General features: G+C 46.0%; 1 protein-coding gene across 4 annotated transcripts in view; it reads right to left on the reverse strand.

Moving 5' to 3' along the window:
• Positions 1-788: 788 nt before the first annotated feature.
• The window catches only part of SDK1 (sidekick cell adhesion molecule 1), a 601,127-nt gene continuing 586,957 nt past the window's right edge, over positions 789-14,958 (reverse strand). For 2 of the 4 annotated variants that reach the window (XM_070761314.1, XM_070761313.1), the window contains exons 44-45: positions 13,164-13,294; positions 789-1,452 (exon numbers count right to left, since the gene is read on the reverse strand). In XM_070761314.1, the coding sequence (XP_070617415.1) occupies positions 1,319-1,452; positions 13,164-13,294 (265 nt within the window). In that variant the 3' untranslated portion in view covers positions 789-1,318. Of the gene's footprint in view, positions 1,453-13,080; positions 13,295-14,958 lie in introns of all 4 variants that reach the window. The other 2 variants (XM_070761317.1, XM_070761315.1) reach the window with 1 other exon arrangement.

A 14,958-nucleotide genomic window follows, 5' to 3' on the forward strand; every position in this document is an offset into this window, starting at 1 on the left:
TGTAGTATCCACAGAAAGACTTTTTCGTATTTTGCTTCATCTTACATGAACGAATTGTTGCCTAATTCAAAAGGAGGGAATTGACTTCTTGGATGAAAGAGGGAAAGAAAGAAAGAAATGAAGGAAGGAAGGAAAGAAAGAAGGAAGGAGACAGAGAAAGAGGGAAAGAAAAAGAGAAAGAAAGCAAGCAAGGAAAGAGAAGAGAAATAAAGCAAAGAGAGAAAGAGAGGAAAAAAGAAGAAAGGAAGGAAGGAGACAGAGAGAGAAAGAGGGAAAGAAAAAGAGAAAGAAAGAAAGCAAGGAGAGAGAAGAGAAATAAAGCAAAGAGAGAAAGAGAGGAAAAAAGAAGAAAGGAATTAAGGAGACAGAGAGAGAAAGAGAGAAAGAAAAAGAGAAAGAAAGAAAGCAAGGAGAGAGAAGAGAAATAAAGCAGAGAGAGAGAGAGGAAAAAAGAAGGAAGGAAGGAGACAGAGAGAGAAAGAGGGAAAGAAAAAGAGAAAGAAAGAAAGAAAGAAAGAAAGAAGAGAGAGAGAAAAAAGAGAAAAAAGAAATAAAGCAAAGAGAGAGAGGAAAAAAGAAAGAGAAAGGAAGAGGGAAAGAAAGAAGAGCAAAAGAGAGAAAGAAGAGAGAGAGAAAAGAGAAAGAAAAATAAACAATAGAGGAAAAAGAAAAAGAAAGAAAGAGAAAGAACAAAGAAAGGGGAAAAAGAAAAGAAAAAGAAAAAGAAAGAAAAGCGAAAGAGAGAAAGAAGAGAGAGAGAGAGATAAAGAAAGAAAACCCAGACCACATTAAAAAAGCATATTTTTATTTTTTTAAAAATTCTTTTAAATCATATTCCAAAGTGGTTAAAATGGTCCGGTTTTGATCACTTACGGGATTTGTTTTTCAAAGGGGGATTGAGAGAAAGAGAGAGAGTGAGAGACAGAGAGAGAGAGAAAAAAAATCAAAAGCAAAACTCATCAGCTCCATGTCTTAAAGTGTTGATTGTCTTGAAACAAAGGAAAAACCAAAGACATTCACATGTACATCCATTCTACCCTGATAAAAGAGAAATATACCCCCAGTTCACTGCCCGTGGGCCGACCCAGAGTCAACGTCCGGATGGGCTGGGGTCGACCCGAACCTTGGCAGGCCGCTGAAATGTGAGAAGTGTGAGGTCCGCGCTCTTTTCCTCGGGTGCTAGACGAACGAAGAGAACCCTGTCACGGGAGTCCTTGAGCCCGGCGTGGGCTGTCCTGTCGGGGTGTAGACCCCTCCCGAGCTCTGCGTCGTGATCACAGTCTGAAAGTAAGGCTCGGCCTCGCTCGCCACCCGTTCCTCATACCTGTAAGGCGTCGAATGCTTCGCGCCCTTTTGCTGGCGCTTCCACGAGTTGTAGTAGCTCGGGTCGCTCATGTAGTGGTTGACGAATGAGTGTTTCGGTAGCTCGTCCTCGTAGTCGGAATCGGTCCCCTGCGAGCGGAGAGAGAGAGAGAAAGGGTCACGTTAATGTCTCGGCCGCGTTGCAAGTCACACGGCCATTGTTTTTGGAGCGGTGGAATTTGTAGGTTATTATTATTATTATTATTATTATTATTATTATTATTATTATTATTATTATTATTATTATTATTATTATTTCAGTAAACACAGCAAACAAGATCACTATGCTGGATTTCGTATTTCATCACCAGTCGGGCGCTTCCCAAGCACCTAGGACTGTGTGACGTAGCGGCGAATTATGTTTGCCGATCCCAGTAAAGCGGCCTTTTGCAATTGACAGATAGAGATTTTGTCAGTTCCAATGGTTTTTCAAATGTCCGCTGAGATCCTTTGGCCCTGCGCCCAGCGTGCCAAGTACCACTGGGACCACTTTCACTGGCTTATGCCAGAGTCGTTGCAGCTCGATTTTTATTTTTATTTTTATTTTTATTTTTATTTTTATTATTATTATGTCAGTACAACACAGCAAACGAGATCACTGTGCTGGATTTCGTATTTCATCACCAGTCGGGCGCTTCCCAAGCACCTAGGACTGCGTGATGTAGCGGCAAATTATGTTTGCCGATCCCAGTAAAGCGGCCTTTTGCAATTGACAGATGGAGATTTTGTCAATTCCGATGGTTTTCAAATGTCCGCTGAGATCCTTTGGCACTGCGCCCAGTGTACCAAGGACCACTGGGACCACTTTCACGGGCTTATGCCAGAGTCGTTGCAGCTCGATTTTTAGATCTTCGTATTTCATTAATTTCTCTAGCTGCTTCTCCTCAATTCTGCTGTCTCCTGGGATTGCGATGTTGATGATCCATACTTTCTTTTTCTATTATTATTATTATTATTATTATTATTATTATTATTATTATTTATTAGATTTGTATGCCGCCCCTCTCCGTAGACCCAGGGTAGCTCGAGAGAGAGAGGAGGCCTACTACAGTTTGTGGAGAAGGAGTTGAAAGAGGTAGACTCTTTATTTCTTGAGTTTATTTATTTATTTATTCGATTTTTATGCCGCCCTTCTCCTTAGACTCAGAGCGGCTTACAACATGTTAGCAGTAGCACTTTTTAACAGAGCCAGCATATTGCCCCCACAATCCGGGTCCTCATTTGACCCACCTCGGAAGGATGGAAGGCTGAGTCAACCCTGAGCCGGTGATGAGATTTGAACCGCGGACCTTCAGATCTACAGTCAGCTTCAGTGGCCTACAGTACAGCACTCTACCTGCTGCGCCACCCCCGGCTCTTAATACAGTGGTACCTCAAGATACGAACCCCTCGTCTTACGAACAACTCGTGATACAAACCCGGGGTTCAGAAAAATTTTGCCTTTTCTTACGAACTTTTTTCGAGTTACGAACCGGCGTTCGGAGACTGCTGGGAAGCCGCGCGGCTGTTTTAAAAGGTGACAGCCGGGCGGCGGGGCTTCCCAGAAGCCTCCCGAACGCCGGTTCGTAACTTGAACAAAGTTCGTAAGAAGAGGCAAAATTTTTCTGAACCCCGGGTTCGGTTCGGGAGGTTGCTGGGAAGCCCCCCAGCCCGGCTGTCACCTTTTAAAACAGCCACGCCACTTCCCAGCTGTCTCCCGAAGCCGAACGCGGAAGTTCGGCTTTGGCGTTCGGCTTCAGGAGACAGCTGGGAAGCGGCGCGGCTGTTTTAAAAGGTTGCAGCTGGCCTGGGGGGCTTCCCAGCACCCCCCCGAACCCAGGTTCGGGGTTCGGGGGGTGCTGGAAAGCCCCCCAGGCCGGCTGCGACCTTTTAAAACAGCCGCAGCGCTTCCCAGCTGTCTCCTGAAGCCGAACGCGGAAGCAGCTGCTACGAGCGGCATTTCACCTTCCCTCCCAGGCAAAAAGATGCCGGGGAGAGGGGGCACGCCTTCCGCCTGGGAAGTCCGGCGCCATCATCCCAGAATGCCGGCCTTTTTACTAGGGAGGGAAAGTGAAATGCCGCTCGTAGCAGCTTCTAGAGCCGCCGGCATTTCACCTTCCCTCCCAGGCAAAAAGAAGCCGCGCTGCTGCTCCAGTCATCCGGTCCTCTCCTGCCTCCCGCGCCGATGTTCCCCATTGTGTCGGGGGCCGCCAGCCCCGAATCGGACGCACCCTTGCCGCTACCGCTGCCGCCGCGCCCACTGCCCGCCCCATCCTCGCTGGAGGTCTAGCCGGAGCCGGAGCCAGGTCCGCTCGGCCGCGCCTCCTCGCCCGCCACCCAGCCGCTCAGGATGCTGACCTGCTACCTCGCGGCGCGCCCGCTGCTGGCCCGATCCTGCGCCTCCTGCTTCCCCCCCCCAGCCAAAAATACAAAGGCGGTTATAGTGGCTGGTGGTTTAGTGCTTAGTGGTTTGTGGGTGGTTGCAGTGGTGGATATAATAGTAGTGTACGATAGTATTGTGATAGTTTATTTAGAGAAGCCACCTCTAGTCCACTGTGCCACTTCATTCCTCCAACTGGACTGACCAGAGAAATTGTGAAGGATGGACGTTCTTTGGAACTCGGTTTTTAAAGTCTTTTAGATTTATTTATTTATTTGTTTAGTTAGTTAGTTAGTTAGTTAGTCCAATACAAATTGAAAGTTAAGGAGAATAAAAACGTGTAGTAGTAAATATCAGGGAAGGGATAGAAGAAGAGATATGAGAATAGAATATATCAATGAAGAATAGAGGAAGGATATATGGATGGGAGAAAAGATATTTATTTATTTATTTATTGGATTTGTATGACGCCCCTCTCCGGAGACTCGGGGAGGCTAACAGCGACAATAAAACAGTGTACAATAGTAATTTGGTATTAGAAATGATTAAAAATCTATTAATATAAAAACGAAACATACATACATACATGCCATGCATAGAATTGTAAAGGCCTAGGGGGAAAGAGGATCTCAGTTCCCCCATGCCTGATGGCAGAGGTGGGTTTTAAGTTGTTTACGAAAGGCAAGGAGGGTGGGGGCAGTTCTAATCTCTGGAGGGAGTTGGTTCCAGAGGGCCGGGGCCGTCACAGAGAAGGCTCTTCCCCTGGGTCCTGCCAGGCGACATTGCTTTGTTGACGGGACCCGGAGAAGACCCACTCTGTGGGACCTAACTGGTCGCTGGGATTCGTGCAGCAGAAGGCGGTCCCTGAGGTAATCTGGTCCAGTGCCATGAAGGGCTTTATAGGTCATAACCAACACTTTGAATTGTGACCGGAAACTGATCGGCAACCAATGCAGACTGCGGAGTGTTGGTGTAACATGGGCATATTTGGGAAAGCCCATGATTGCTCTCGCAGCTACAATATAGGAGAGACAATTGGACAGGGGACAGAAGGCACACTAGTGCACTTATGCTTGGCCCTTACTGACCTCTAAGGAATCTGGAGAGGTCAACCGTGGAAAGTCTAAGTGAAAAATGTTGGGGGTTGACACCATGGAGTCTGGTAGTGAGTTCCACGCTTCAACAACTCGATTGCTAAAGTCATATTTTTTACAATCAAGTTTGGAGCGGTTGATATTAAGTTTGAACCTGTTGCGTGCTCTTGTGTTATTGCGGTTGAAGCTGAAGTAGTTGTTGACAGGCAGGATGTTGCAGCATATGATCTTGTGGGCAATACAGGTACTTAGATCATGTTTAAGGTGTCGTAGTTCTAAGCTTTCTAGACCCAGGATTGTAAGTCTAGTCTAATATCAATTGGATTTTTTAGATATGCATATTGTACATGGTTTTGATATGTTGTGAGCTGCCCCGAGTCCACGGAGAGGGGCGTCTTACAAATCCAATCAATCAATCAATCAATCAATCAACTTGTATAAACGTCCACCTTGATAGGGAATTCTGTCAAATGTATCACCTAAAAACTGTTTTGATTTAATGTCCCCCCCAAGGGTTCGAGTCCAATGGTGTCTCCGCTCCCTTAGAACCGCATTCGAATTCAGCCTGTTTCGGATATTCCCCATCCCTACCCCGCCCGAGAGCGGCATTTGGACCGTCCGGGAGGCCCCCCCCCCTTTAATTTAGTATCTTTTAAAGTGTGACATTCTCTCTTTTATCTGTGGTTTAAAAACACATCTGAGAACTATGAATCTGAACGATACAGTTTCGAGACGCATAAAATCAATTTTCGCTATGCAGCTGCTGGGATAATGAGAAATCTTACCTGGCGCTTTCAACATGGGGTGGGGCTGTCCACCAGATAAGAAAACACGAGGCAAACTCTACTGCATGTGTGTGTTTATGTGTGTGTGTGTGTGTGTGTGTGTGTGTAGGAAGCTGGCAACCAAATTAGGAATTATAGCCACTTGAAAAGAGCTGCAGGGAATCGGAAAAGGTGGGTGTGGGTGTGTATGTTAATTAATAATAATAATAATAATAATAATAATAATAATAATAATAATTCCGACTTCAGACTGGCCGAATTCTGTAGCATAACACACCAGACATCCTGATTGTGGAGAAAAAGAAAGTATGGATCATCGACATCGCAATCCCAGGAGACAGCAGAATTGAGGAGAAGCAGCTAGAGAAATTAGTGAAATATGAAGATCTAAAAATCGAGCTGCAACGACTCTGGCATAAGCCCGTGAAAGTGGTCCCAGTGGTACTTGGCACGCTGGGTGCAGGGCCAAAGGATCTCAGCGGACATTTGAAAACCATCGGAATTGACAAAATCTCCACCTGTCAATTGCAAAAGGCCGCTTTACTGGGACCGGCAAACATAATTCGCCGCTACATCACGCAGTCCTAGGTGCTTGGGAAACGCCCGACTGGTGATGAAATATGAAATCCAGCATAGTGATCTCATTTCCTGTGCTGTACTGACATAATAATAATAATAATTTATTAGATTTGTATGCCGCACCTCTCCGAAGACTCGGGGCGGCTCACAACACAATACACAATGTACAAATCCAATATTAAAAAACAGATTAAAAGCCTTATCATAAAAAATTAATCACACAACCCAATGTTATCCATAATCTCCCCTCCCCATAGCAAAAATGGCCCGTTCAGCTGTTTCTCCAAAACCAGAGAATGTTAAAGCCGTACCTGACACTGTTTAGTTTACAGGCCCAGCAGGGAAACAACAGAAGGCAAATGACAGGAATAATGAATTCCATCCCGATGAGAAATTTCTATTTTCCTGTCCATCGCTGTTCAAAGAAGGATCCAGCCACCCAAAGAGGCTAAAAATCTAAGCGCTTTGTGTTTTGTTCTTTCTCCGCCTTATTATCCCCGGATAGTTCAGTGGCTTTGAGGCTGGCTGAAGCGTAGACATCAGAGGGTTGTTGTTAATGGCAAGTATTCAGAGCAGAGACTGGTTACAAGCGGTGTGCCACAAGGGTCTGTTCTGGGGCCTATTCTGTTTAATATGTTTGTGAGTGACCTAGGGAAAGGTTTGGTAGGGAAGGTTTGCCTATTTGCCGATGGCTTTAAAGTGTGCAATAGGGTTGATATTCCTGGAGGCGTCTGAAATATGGCAAATGATTTAGCTTTACTAGAGAAGTGGTCAAAGCAATGGAAACTGCAGTTTAATGTTTCCAAATGTAAAACAATGCACTTGGGGAAAGGGAATCCTCAATCTGAGTATTGTATTGGCAAAAACTTCAGAAGAGAAGGATTTAGGGGTCGTGATGTCTCAAAATGGGTGAACACTGTGGTCAGGTAGTAGGGAAAGCAAGTAGAATGATTGGCTGCATAGCTAGAGGTATCACAAGCAGGAAGAGGGAGATTGTGATCTCGCTGTATAGAGCGTTGGTGGGACCCCATTTAGAATAATACTGTGTCCAGTTGTGGAGACCTCACCTACAAAAAGATGTTGATCAAATTGAACGGGTCCAAAGACGGGCTACAAGAATGGTGGAAGGTCTTAAGCATAAAACTTATCAGGAAAGATTTAATGAACTCAATCTGTCTAGTCTGGAGGACAGAAGAGAAAGGGGGGACATGATCGAAACATTTAAATAGCATGTTAAAGGGTTAAATAAGGTTCAGGAGGGAAGTGTTTTTAATAGGAAAGTGAACACAAGAACAAGGGGGACACAATCTGAGTTGAGTTGGGGAAAGATCAGAAGCAACGTGAGAAAATATTATTTGACTGAAAGAGTAGTAGATGCTCGGAACAAACTTCCCAGCAGACGTGGTTGGTCAATCCACAGTAAATGTATTTAAACCTGCCTGGGATAAACATAGATCCATCCTAAGATAAAATACAGGAAATAGTATAAGGGAAGACTAGATGGACCAGGAGGTTTTTTTCTGCCGTCAGTCTTCTATGTTTCTATCTTAGCTCCAAGACTTAGGCACGCTCAGGTTTTGGTGCTGGGACCCTGAGCCTCTCCAAATTGTTTTCCGAGCTCCCTGCAGCCCTCCCTCATTATTACTCCATCCCGGCATTAAGGCTCAAAAGGAGCACACGCCTTTTAATGACTTCAAACTATTGATGGTACAGTGAGGAGGCCCCAATGGCTGCATCTCCTGGCGGTTGCCAGGGCAACAGCATCAGCCCGGAATTTGATTGGGCACACAGGTAGGTTGGAAATGGACAGCCGAGTGTATGGATGCCTGGGCAGCCTCAAAAAAACCAGAGATCGGAAAGGCCGAGCAAAAGAATTAGGTACCCTTTCGTTTGGATCGTGCGAAAGAGGCAAACGGTTGGGTGTGTTTGAATCCTTTCAAAAGGCGTCCTTTTCTTTCTCTCTCTCCTCTCTCTTTCTCCCCCTCTCTCTTTCTCTTTCTCTCTCTCTCTCTTTCTCTCTCTCTCTCCCTCCCTCTCTCTCTTTCTCCCCGCTCTCTCTTTCTCTCTTTCTCCCCCTCTTTCTCTCTCTCTCTCTCCCCCTCTCTTTCTCTCTCCCCCCTCTCTCCCTCCTCCCTCTCTTTCTCTCTCTCCCTCTCCCCCTCTCTCTTTCTCTCTTTCTCCCCCCTCTCTCTTTCTCTCTTTCTCCCCCTCTCTCTTTCTCTCTCCCCCTCTCTCTTTCTCTCTTTCTCCCCCCTCTCTCTTTCTCTCTCTCTCCCTCTCCCCCCTCTCTTTCTCTCTTTCTCCCCCTCTCTCTTTCTCTCTCTCTCTCTCTATCCCTCTCCCCCTCTCTCTTTCTCTCTTTCTCCCCCCTCTCTCTTTCTCCCTCTCCCTCTCTTTCTCTCTCTCTCTCTCTCCCTCTCCCCCTCTCTCTTTCTCTCTTTCTCCCCCCTCTCTCTTTCTCCCTCCCTCTCTTTCTCTCTCTCTCTCCCTCTCTCCCCTCTCTCTCTGCCAGGACTGATCAATTCTGCAATTCCAGGGCTCTAGCGTTCATCAGAATGCAAGATCCTGGTAGCTTGGCCACACCGGTGCAAAGCAAAAGGCCTGAGGTTCGTTAATCACGGCCCCAATCCATTTGTTTTGGGGGGTCTGTGCTCTTAGGCGGTCTGGAGAGGAAGAGGCTGAATGATATGCAGTCTTCCACCAGATAGATACCTCTGATCTTCAATTTTCTCTCTCTCTCACTCTCACCCTGTCTGTCTGTCTGTCTCTCTTTCTCTGTGTCTTTCTCTCATTCTCTCTTTCTCTCTCTTTCTATGACTTTGTCTCTCTCTCTCTGTCTCTCTGTCTCCCCCACCCACTCTGTCTGTCTGTGTGTCTCTCTCTGTGTCTCTCTCTCTCTGTGTCTCTCATTCTCTCTCTCTCTCTCTCTTTCTGTGTCTCTGTCTCTCTCTCTGTGTCTCCCCACCCACTCTGTCTGTCTGTTTCTCTCTCTCTCTCTCTCTCTCTGTCTCTTTCTGTGTGTCTCTCTCTGTCTCTCAGTCTCCCCCACCCATTTTGTCTGTCTGTCTATCTGTCTGTCTGTCTGTCTGTCTGTCTGTATCTCTCTTTCTCTCTGTGTCACTCATTCTCTCTCTCTCTCTGTGTGTCTCTGTCTAGCCAATGAAGTATTCTATTCTATTCTGATTTGATTGCTTATTTCTACCCTATGACAATCATTAAGTGTTGTACCACATGATTCTTGACCAATGCATGTTTTCTTTTACGTACACTGAGAGCATCTGCACCAAAGACAAATCCCTCGTGTGCCCAATCACACTTGGCCAATAAAGATTTCTATTCTATTCTAGCTAATCTAAACCATGCAGCACAACTGATCCCCGCCCCTCACTGCTTTTTGCAGACTCCGATGGCTTCAACATGCTCCTTTTTCAATGCTGCACGGCAGTGCTGGCGGCGCGCATACATGTGCACAAAACGAACTGGTAGCCGAGCATTCCACCCCTGTGTGCGACTCCTCGTACTTCCTCCCGTTTCTGAGTCAGCCGGCCTTGAAGGTCTTAACGGGGGCCGGATGGTTAATGTGGGGAGGGAAGGCCACACAACCGGGGTTGCGTTCGTGCCAGAAATTCCTCTCGGGGACAGTTACGGGTTACGGCCTTCTTGACTCCACTGGGCAAGGCGAGGGTTTAATGAGAGAGCAGGTACGCCCCGTTGGGTGACCTCTCGACGTCTCTTGGCTCAGCCTAACCGAAGTCAGCGTGGCCAGGAGTTGGGCCTTCACGCTCTCTCGGGCACGTGGGACCTCCTGACGCGAATATCAAAAGTGACCCGGCAACATTGTGCCGCCTGTGTAATGGCAGGTTTTAATTCCAGGGTGTCACACAGAGAAGAACGGAGCCGCGGGTGAGTGTAATCGCAAGATAATGTTGTCACTCCCCGGCGGCTCGGTCAGAGGGCAGGCAAAAGCAGCAGGCTGTCAAAGATAATTAACCAGAGGTGAAAGGCAGGTGACCAGGAGGAAGCCTGGGCAGAAACACACGGCCCAGAAGACAATTAATCTTCTCTCCTGGGATTCTCCTTGCCGAAGAGGCAACTACGCTTGTGATATTTCTGCCGCCGTTGCTGCGTCCCCTGAGCTCTCATGTTAAAGTTGGAACTTAACAGGTTTTCAGTAGGGGTGTTGGAGTTCACGATGCCTCGGTGGTGCAGTGGTTAGAGTGTTTCTGATGATCACTGGCTGCCAGCTGTTTGACAGATCGAATCTCAGTAGGCTCCAGCTTGACTCAGCCTTCCTTCCTTCCTTCCCTCCCTCCCACCCCTCCCTCCCTCCCATCCCCCTCCATTATTCCTTCGTTCCTCCCTCCCTCCCTTCCTTCCTCTAAGAGATCTTTCTTTCTTCTATTTCCTTTCTTCCTTCCTTCCTGCTTGCCTGCCTGCCTTCTTTCCTCTAAGAGATCTTTCTTTCTTCTATTTCCTTCATTCCTTCGTTCGTTCGTTCGTTCGTTCCTTCCTTCCTCTAAGATATCTTCCTTCCTTCCTTCCTCCCTTCCTCTAAGAGATCTTTCTTTCTTCTATTTCCTTCCTTCCTGCTTGCCTTCCTGTCTTCTTTCCTCTAAGAGATCTTTCTTTCTTCTATTTCCTTCATTCCTTCGTTCCTTCGTTCCTTCCTTTCTTCCTTCCTCTAAGAGATCTTCCTTCCTTCCTTCATCTAAGAGATCTTTCTTCTATTTCCTTTCTTCCTTCCTGCTTGCCTTCCTGCCTTCTTTCCTCTAAGAGATCTTTCTTTCTTCTATTTCCTTCATTCCTTCGTTCCTTCCTTTCTTCCTTCCTTCCTCTAAGATATCTTCCTTCCTTCCTTCCTTCCTTCCTTCCTTCCTCTAAGAGATCTTTCTTCTATTTCCTTCCTTCCTTCCTGCTTGCCTTCCTGCCTTCTTTCCTCTAAGAGATCTTTCCTTCTTCTATTTCCTTAATTCCTTCGTTCCTTTGTTCCTTCCTTCCTTTCTTCCTTCCTTTCCTCTAAGATATCTTCCTTCCTTCCTTCCTTCCTTCCTTCCTCTAAGAGATCTTTCTTCTATTTCCTTCCTTCCTTCCATCATCCCTCCCTCCCTCCCTCCCATCCCTTCCCATCCTTTCCCTTCCATTCTCTCCATTATTTCTTCGTTTCTCCCTCCCCCCTCCCTCCCTTCCTTCTTTCCTCTAAGAGATCTTTCTTTCTTCTATTTCCTTCCTTCCTTCCTCTAAGATATCTTCCTTCCTTCCTTCTTTCCTTCCTCTAATAGACCTTTCTTCCATTTCCTTCCTTCCTCCCTCCCTCTCTCCACCACTCCTCCCTCCCTCGCTCAACACAGAAAGGGCTTTCCACGTAAACCTGACCACAGGAGGAGGGATTGCAGAGAGCCCTGTCTGCGGTGGTGTCCTCAACTGTCAAAGCCTTTCCCTCCAAGAGCTCCAGCCCAGGAGGATCCTCTCTGCAAGAGCCCCAGGCAGGGGGTCCCTCATCAACATGCCTCTGGCATTCACCTTGATTGATTGCATTTCCCTTTCGCAATCTGGCATTTCAGATCCGGAGATAGAAAGGCAGGCATTGTGTTGAGAAGGGGAGGAGGGTGGGAGGAGGTCGCCCTGCCTTGTCAACTTGAGGCTTTCAAGATAATATTGCCGTTACATGGAAAAAATTGGATTAAAATGGGAGTCGAAAGGAGACAGCAGTGAAATCTTCCAAAGTTAACAACAGGAAGATTTCCCCCCTCCTCGGGGGCTCCCTGTGATGGCTCCCACAGGCAAAAAGGAAAAGGAAGGGCCTCTGTTTGCTTGGAAGGAGGAGATGGTTACAGCCAGATGTGGACTGTTCAGGTGCCCGGTTGAGGTTTCCCCAGAAACATCAGGCTGTGAAACAATTTGGGTGACAAGAGACTTAACTCTAAGTCCTTATTTTGCAGCCCTACCGAAAAGAAATAGTAGTAGCACTTAGACTTACAGTATATACTGCTTTGTAGTGCTTCTACAGCCCTCTCTAAGCGGTTTACAGAGTCAGCATATTGCCCCCAACAATCTGGGTCCTCATTTTACCCACCTTGGAAGGATGGATGGATGGATGGATGGATGGATGGATGGAAGGAAGGAAGATAGCAAGACCATTTATACTTATATACCGCTTCACGGTGCTTTTACAGCCCTCTCTAAGTGGTTTATAGAGAGTAAGCATATTTTCCCCAATAATCTGGGTCCTCATTTGACTCATCTCAGAAGAAAGGAAGGAAGGAAGGAAGGAAGGAGGGAAGGAAGGAGGGAAGGAAGGAAGGAAGGAAGGAAGGAAGTCTTCTATGTTTCTATGAAGGAAGGCAGGCAGGCAGGCAGGCAGGCAGGGAGGAAGGAAGGAAGGAAGGAAGGAAGGAAGGAAGATAGCAAGAGCATTTATACTTATATACCGCTTCCCAGTGCTTTACAGCCCTCTCTAAGCAGTTTACCGAGAGTCAGCCTCTTGCCCCCAACAATCTGGGTCCTCATTTGACTCACCTCAGAAGGAAGGAAGGAAGGAAGGAGGGGAAGGAGGGAAGGAAGGAGGGAAGGAAGGAAGGAGGGAAGGAAGGAGGGAATTAGGGAAGGAAGGAAGGAGGGAAGGAAGGAAGGAAGGAGGGAAGGATGGAAGGAAGGAGGAGGGAATTAGGGAGGGAAAGAAGGAAGGAAGGAAGGAAAGAAGGAGGGAAGGAAGGAAGGAAGGAGGGAAGGAAGGAAGGAGGGAAGGAAGGAGGGAAGGAGGGAAGGAAGGAAGGAAGGAGGGAAGAAAAAAAATGTGGTGCATTATTTTCTGGGCGACCCTCGTAAGTTTGGGTGCTATCTGGAACCCTGACCATTGTCCCTTTCTCTCCATCTCACGTCACCGCTCCCTGATGCAACTTGCCTAATTTATCAGTAATCCCGAACAAGCCTTCGCAGCCTCATTTTACTAGGGTTCCTCCAACCAGCGTCGAACAAACAACTCACTTCTGAGCCCGAAGCGTCCAACGGCTTCTCGGTTGAGGGCGATGCTTTCGGCCAAGACAGCACCGTTGTACTTATTGCAGATGTCCTCGTCCGAATAGTGTAGACCTCCAGGGCTCGGGCGAGGTGGCGATCTGGAACCCGGAAAGGAAATCAAATTTAAAATTGGGCTGGCTTTGGACTCCGTCCGATAGCTGGAAGACATTTGTCAACCCCTCCCTCTCAACAGAGTATTGGTTACAATTGGTTATTAGTTTTTTCTCATCATTTCTATCACCCACTTATGACTGTATGACTGTAACTTGTTGCTTGTATCCTTAAGATTATTTTTTTTAGCAAAAAAATCATATCAGCAAACACTCAGTATTACTGCATTGCTACATCAGATATTTCATTAAATCCTATAATAATGCACATATTAATTAATTACAGTAATATTCGTATTAGAATAGAACAGAATAGAATAGAATTTTTATTGGCCAAGTGTGATTGGACCCACAAGGAATTTGTCTTGGTGCATATGCTCTCAGGGTACATAAAATAAAATATACATTTGTCAAGAATCATGTGGTACAACACTTAATGATGGTCATAGGGGTCAAATAAGCAATGAAGAAGCAATATTAATAAAAATCTTAGGATATAAGCAAAAAGTTACAGTCATACAGTCAACATGGGAGGAAATGGGTGAAAGGAATGATGAGAAAAACTAGTAGAATAGAAGTGCAGATTTAGTAGAATTTAGTATTTAGTATTATTTCATACAATGACAAAATCCCCGTTCAAATAATTCATATTTACATATTTATATTCTTTATTTTACTGAACTTTATATACCCTTTGTAATCTTTTTATTTCTATTTCTTAACTCAATCCATCTGTGCCATTTTGCCCATATTTCAAGATATTTTTGGGCCCTTAATTCCATCGTAAGTTTGTCCATTTCAGAACAATTATATGTTGTGGTTAGCTCTGGCCCTGCTCCTGCCCCAAGGACTGTGGATGTGGGGGAGACATCCACATGCTGCAGGCCTGCCTTGCCCCTGGTGGAATCTGCTGATGAAGGCTCTTCTGACCAAGAAGACATGAGTGACAGGGAGGAGGAGAGTCTGGCAGACAGTTCAGAAGGAGATCAATTATCTAGCTCCTCCTTGGATTCAGAACAAGAGTTAATGATACAGACACGCATGCGGAGAGCGATGCATAGGCAACAACAACTGAGAGATTATTATCAAAGAAAATGAGGCCACCTGTGGTTGGGTGGGGCTGTGGTCATTAGTGAGGCTGCTATAAATAGCAGCCTGTGGGTTTGGCCATTGTGGAGGATTATCTGATCGTTGTGTTTCGTGACTGCTTTACTGACTTTGACCTTTTGTGTGCTGATTTTTCCCCGCTTTGAAACTAAACCAGAGCAAAGCGTGTTTCACTTTGTGAAAGAAGAAGGACTGTGAATTGCCTCACAGCTGCAAGCTAAGTATCACAGAACTGATAAGGGACTTGTACAAATTACCAGTTTGTTTGGAGACCAGTGCTCTTGGCTATACCAAAAGAGGGCTTGGTTTAAGTGAATTTTCATTATAAAGAACATTGTGTTGAATTTTCAAACATGCGTGTGTCTGAAATTTGTACCTGTGAATTTTTGGGAGGATTCTACCAGAGAGCCCGACAGAACATTAGATATTTTATTAATTACTGCTTTTTCTGAGGGGATGTCTGTATTTTTCCAATATTGGGCGAAGGTAATTCTGGCCGCTGTCGTGATATGTAATATTACATATTTTTCGGTTTTACTATATTA

The sequence above is a fragment of the Erythrolamprus reginae genome, chromosome 9, assembly GCF_031021105.1.
Source record: "Erythrolamprus reginae isolate rEryReg1 chromosome 9, rEryReg1.hap1, whole genome shotgun sequence".
NCBI classification, from domain to species: domain Eukaryota; kingdom Metazoa; phylum Chordata; class Lepidosauria; order Squamata; family Dipsadidae; genus Erythrolamprus; species Erythrolamprus reginae.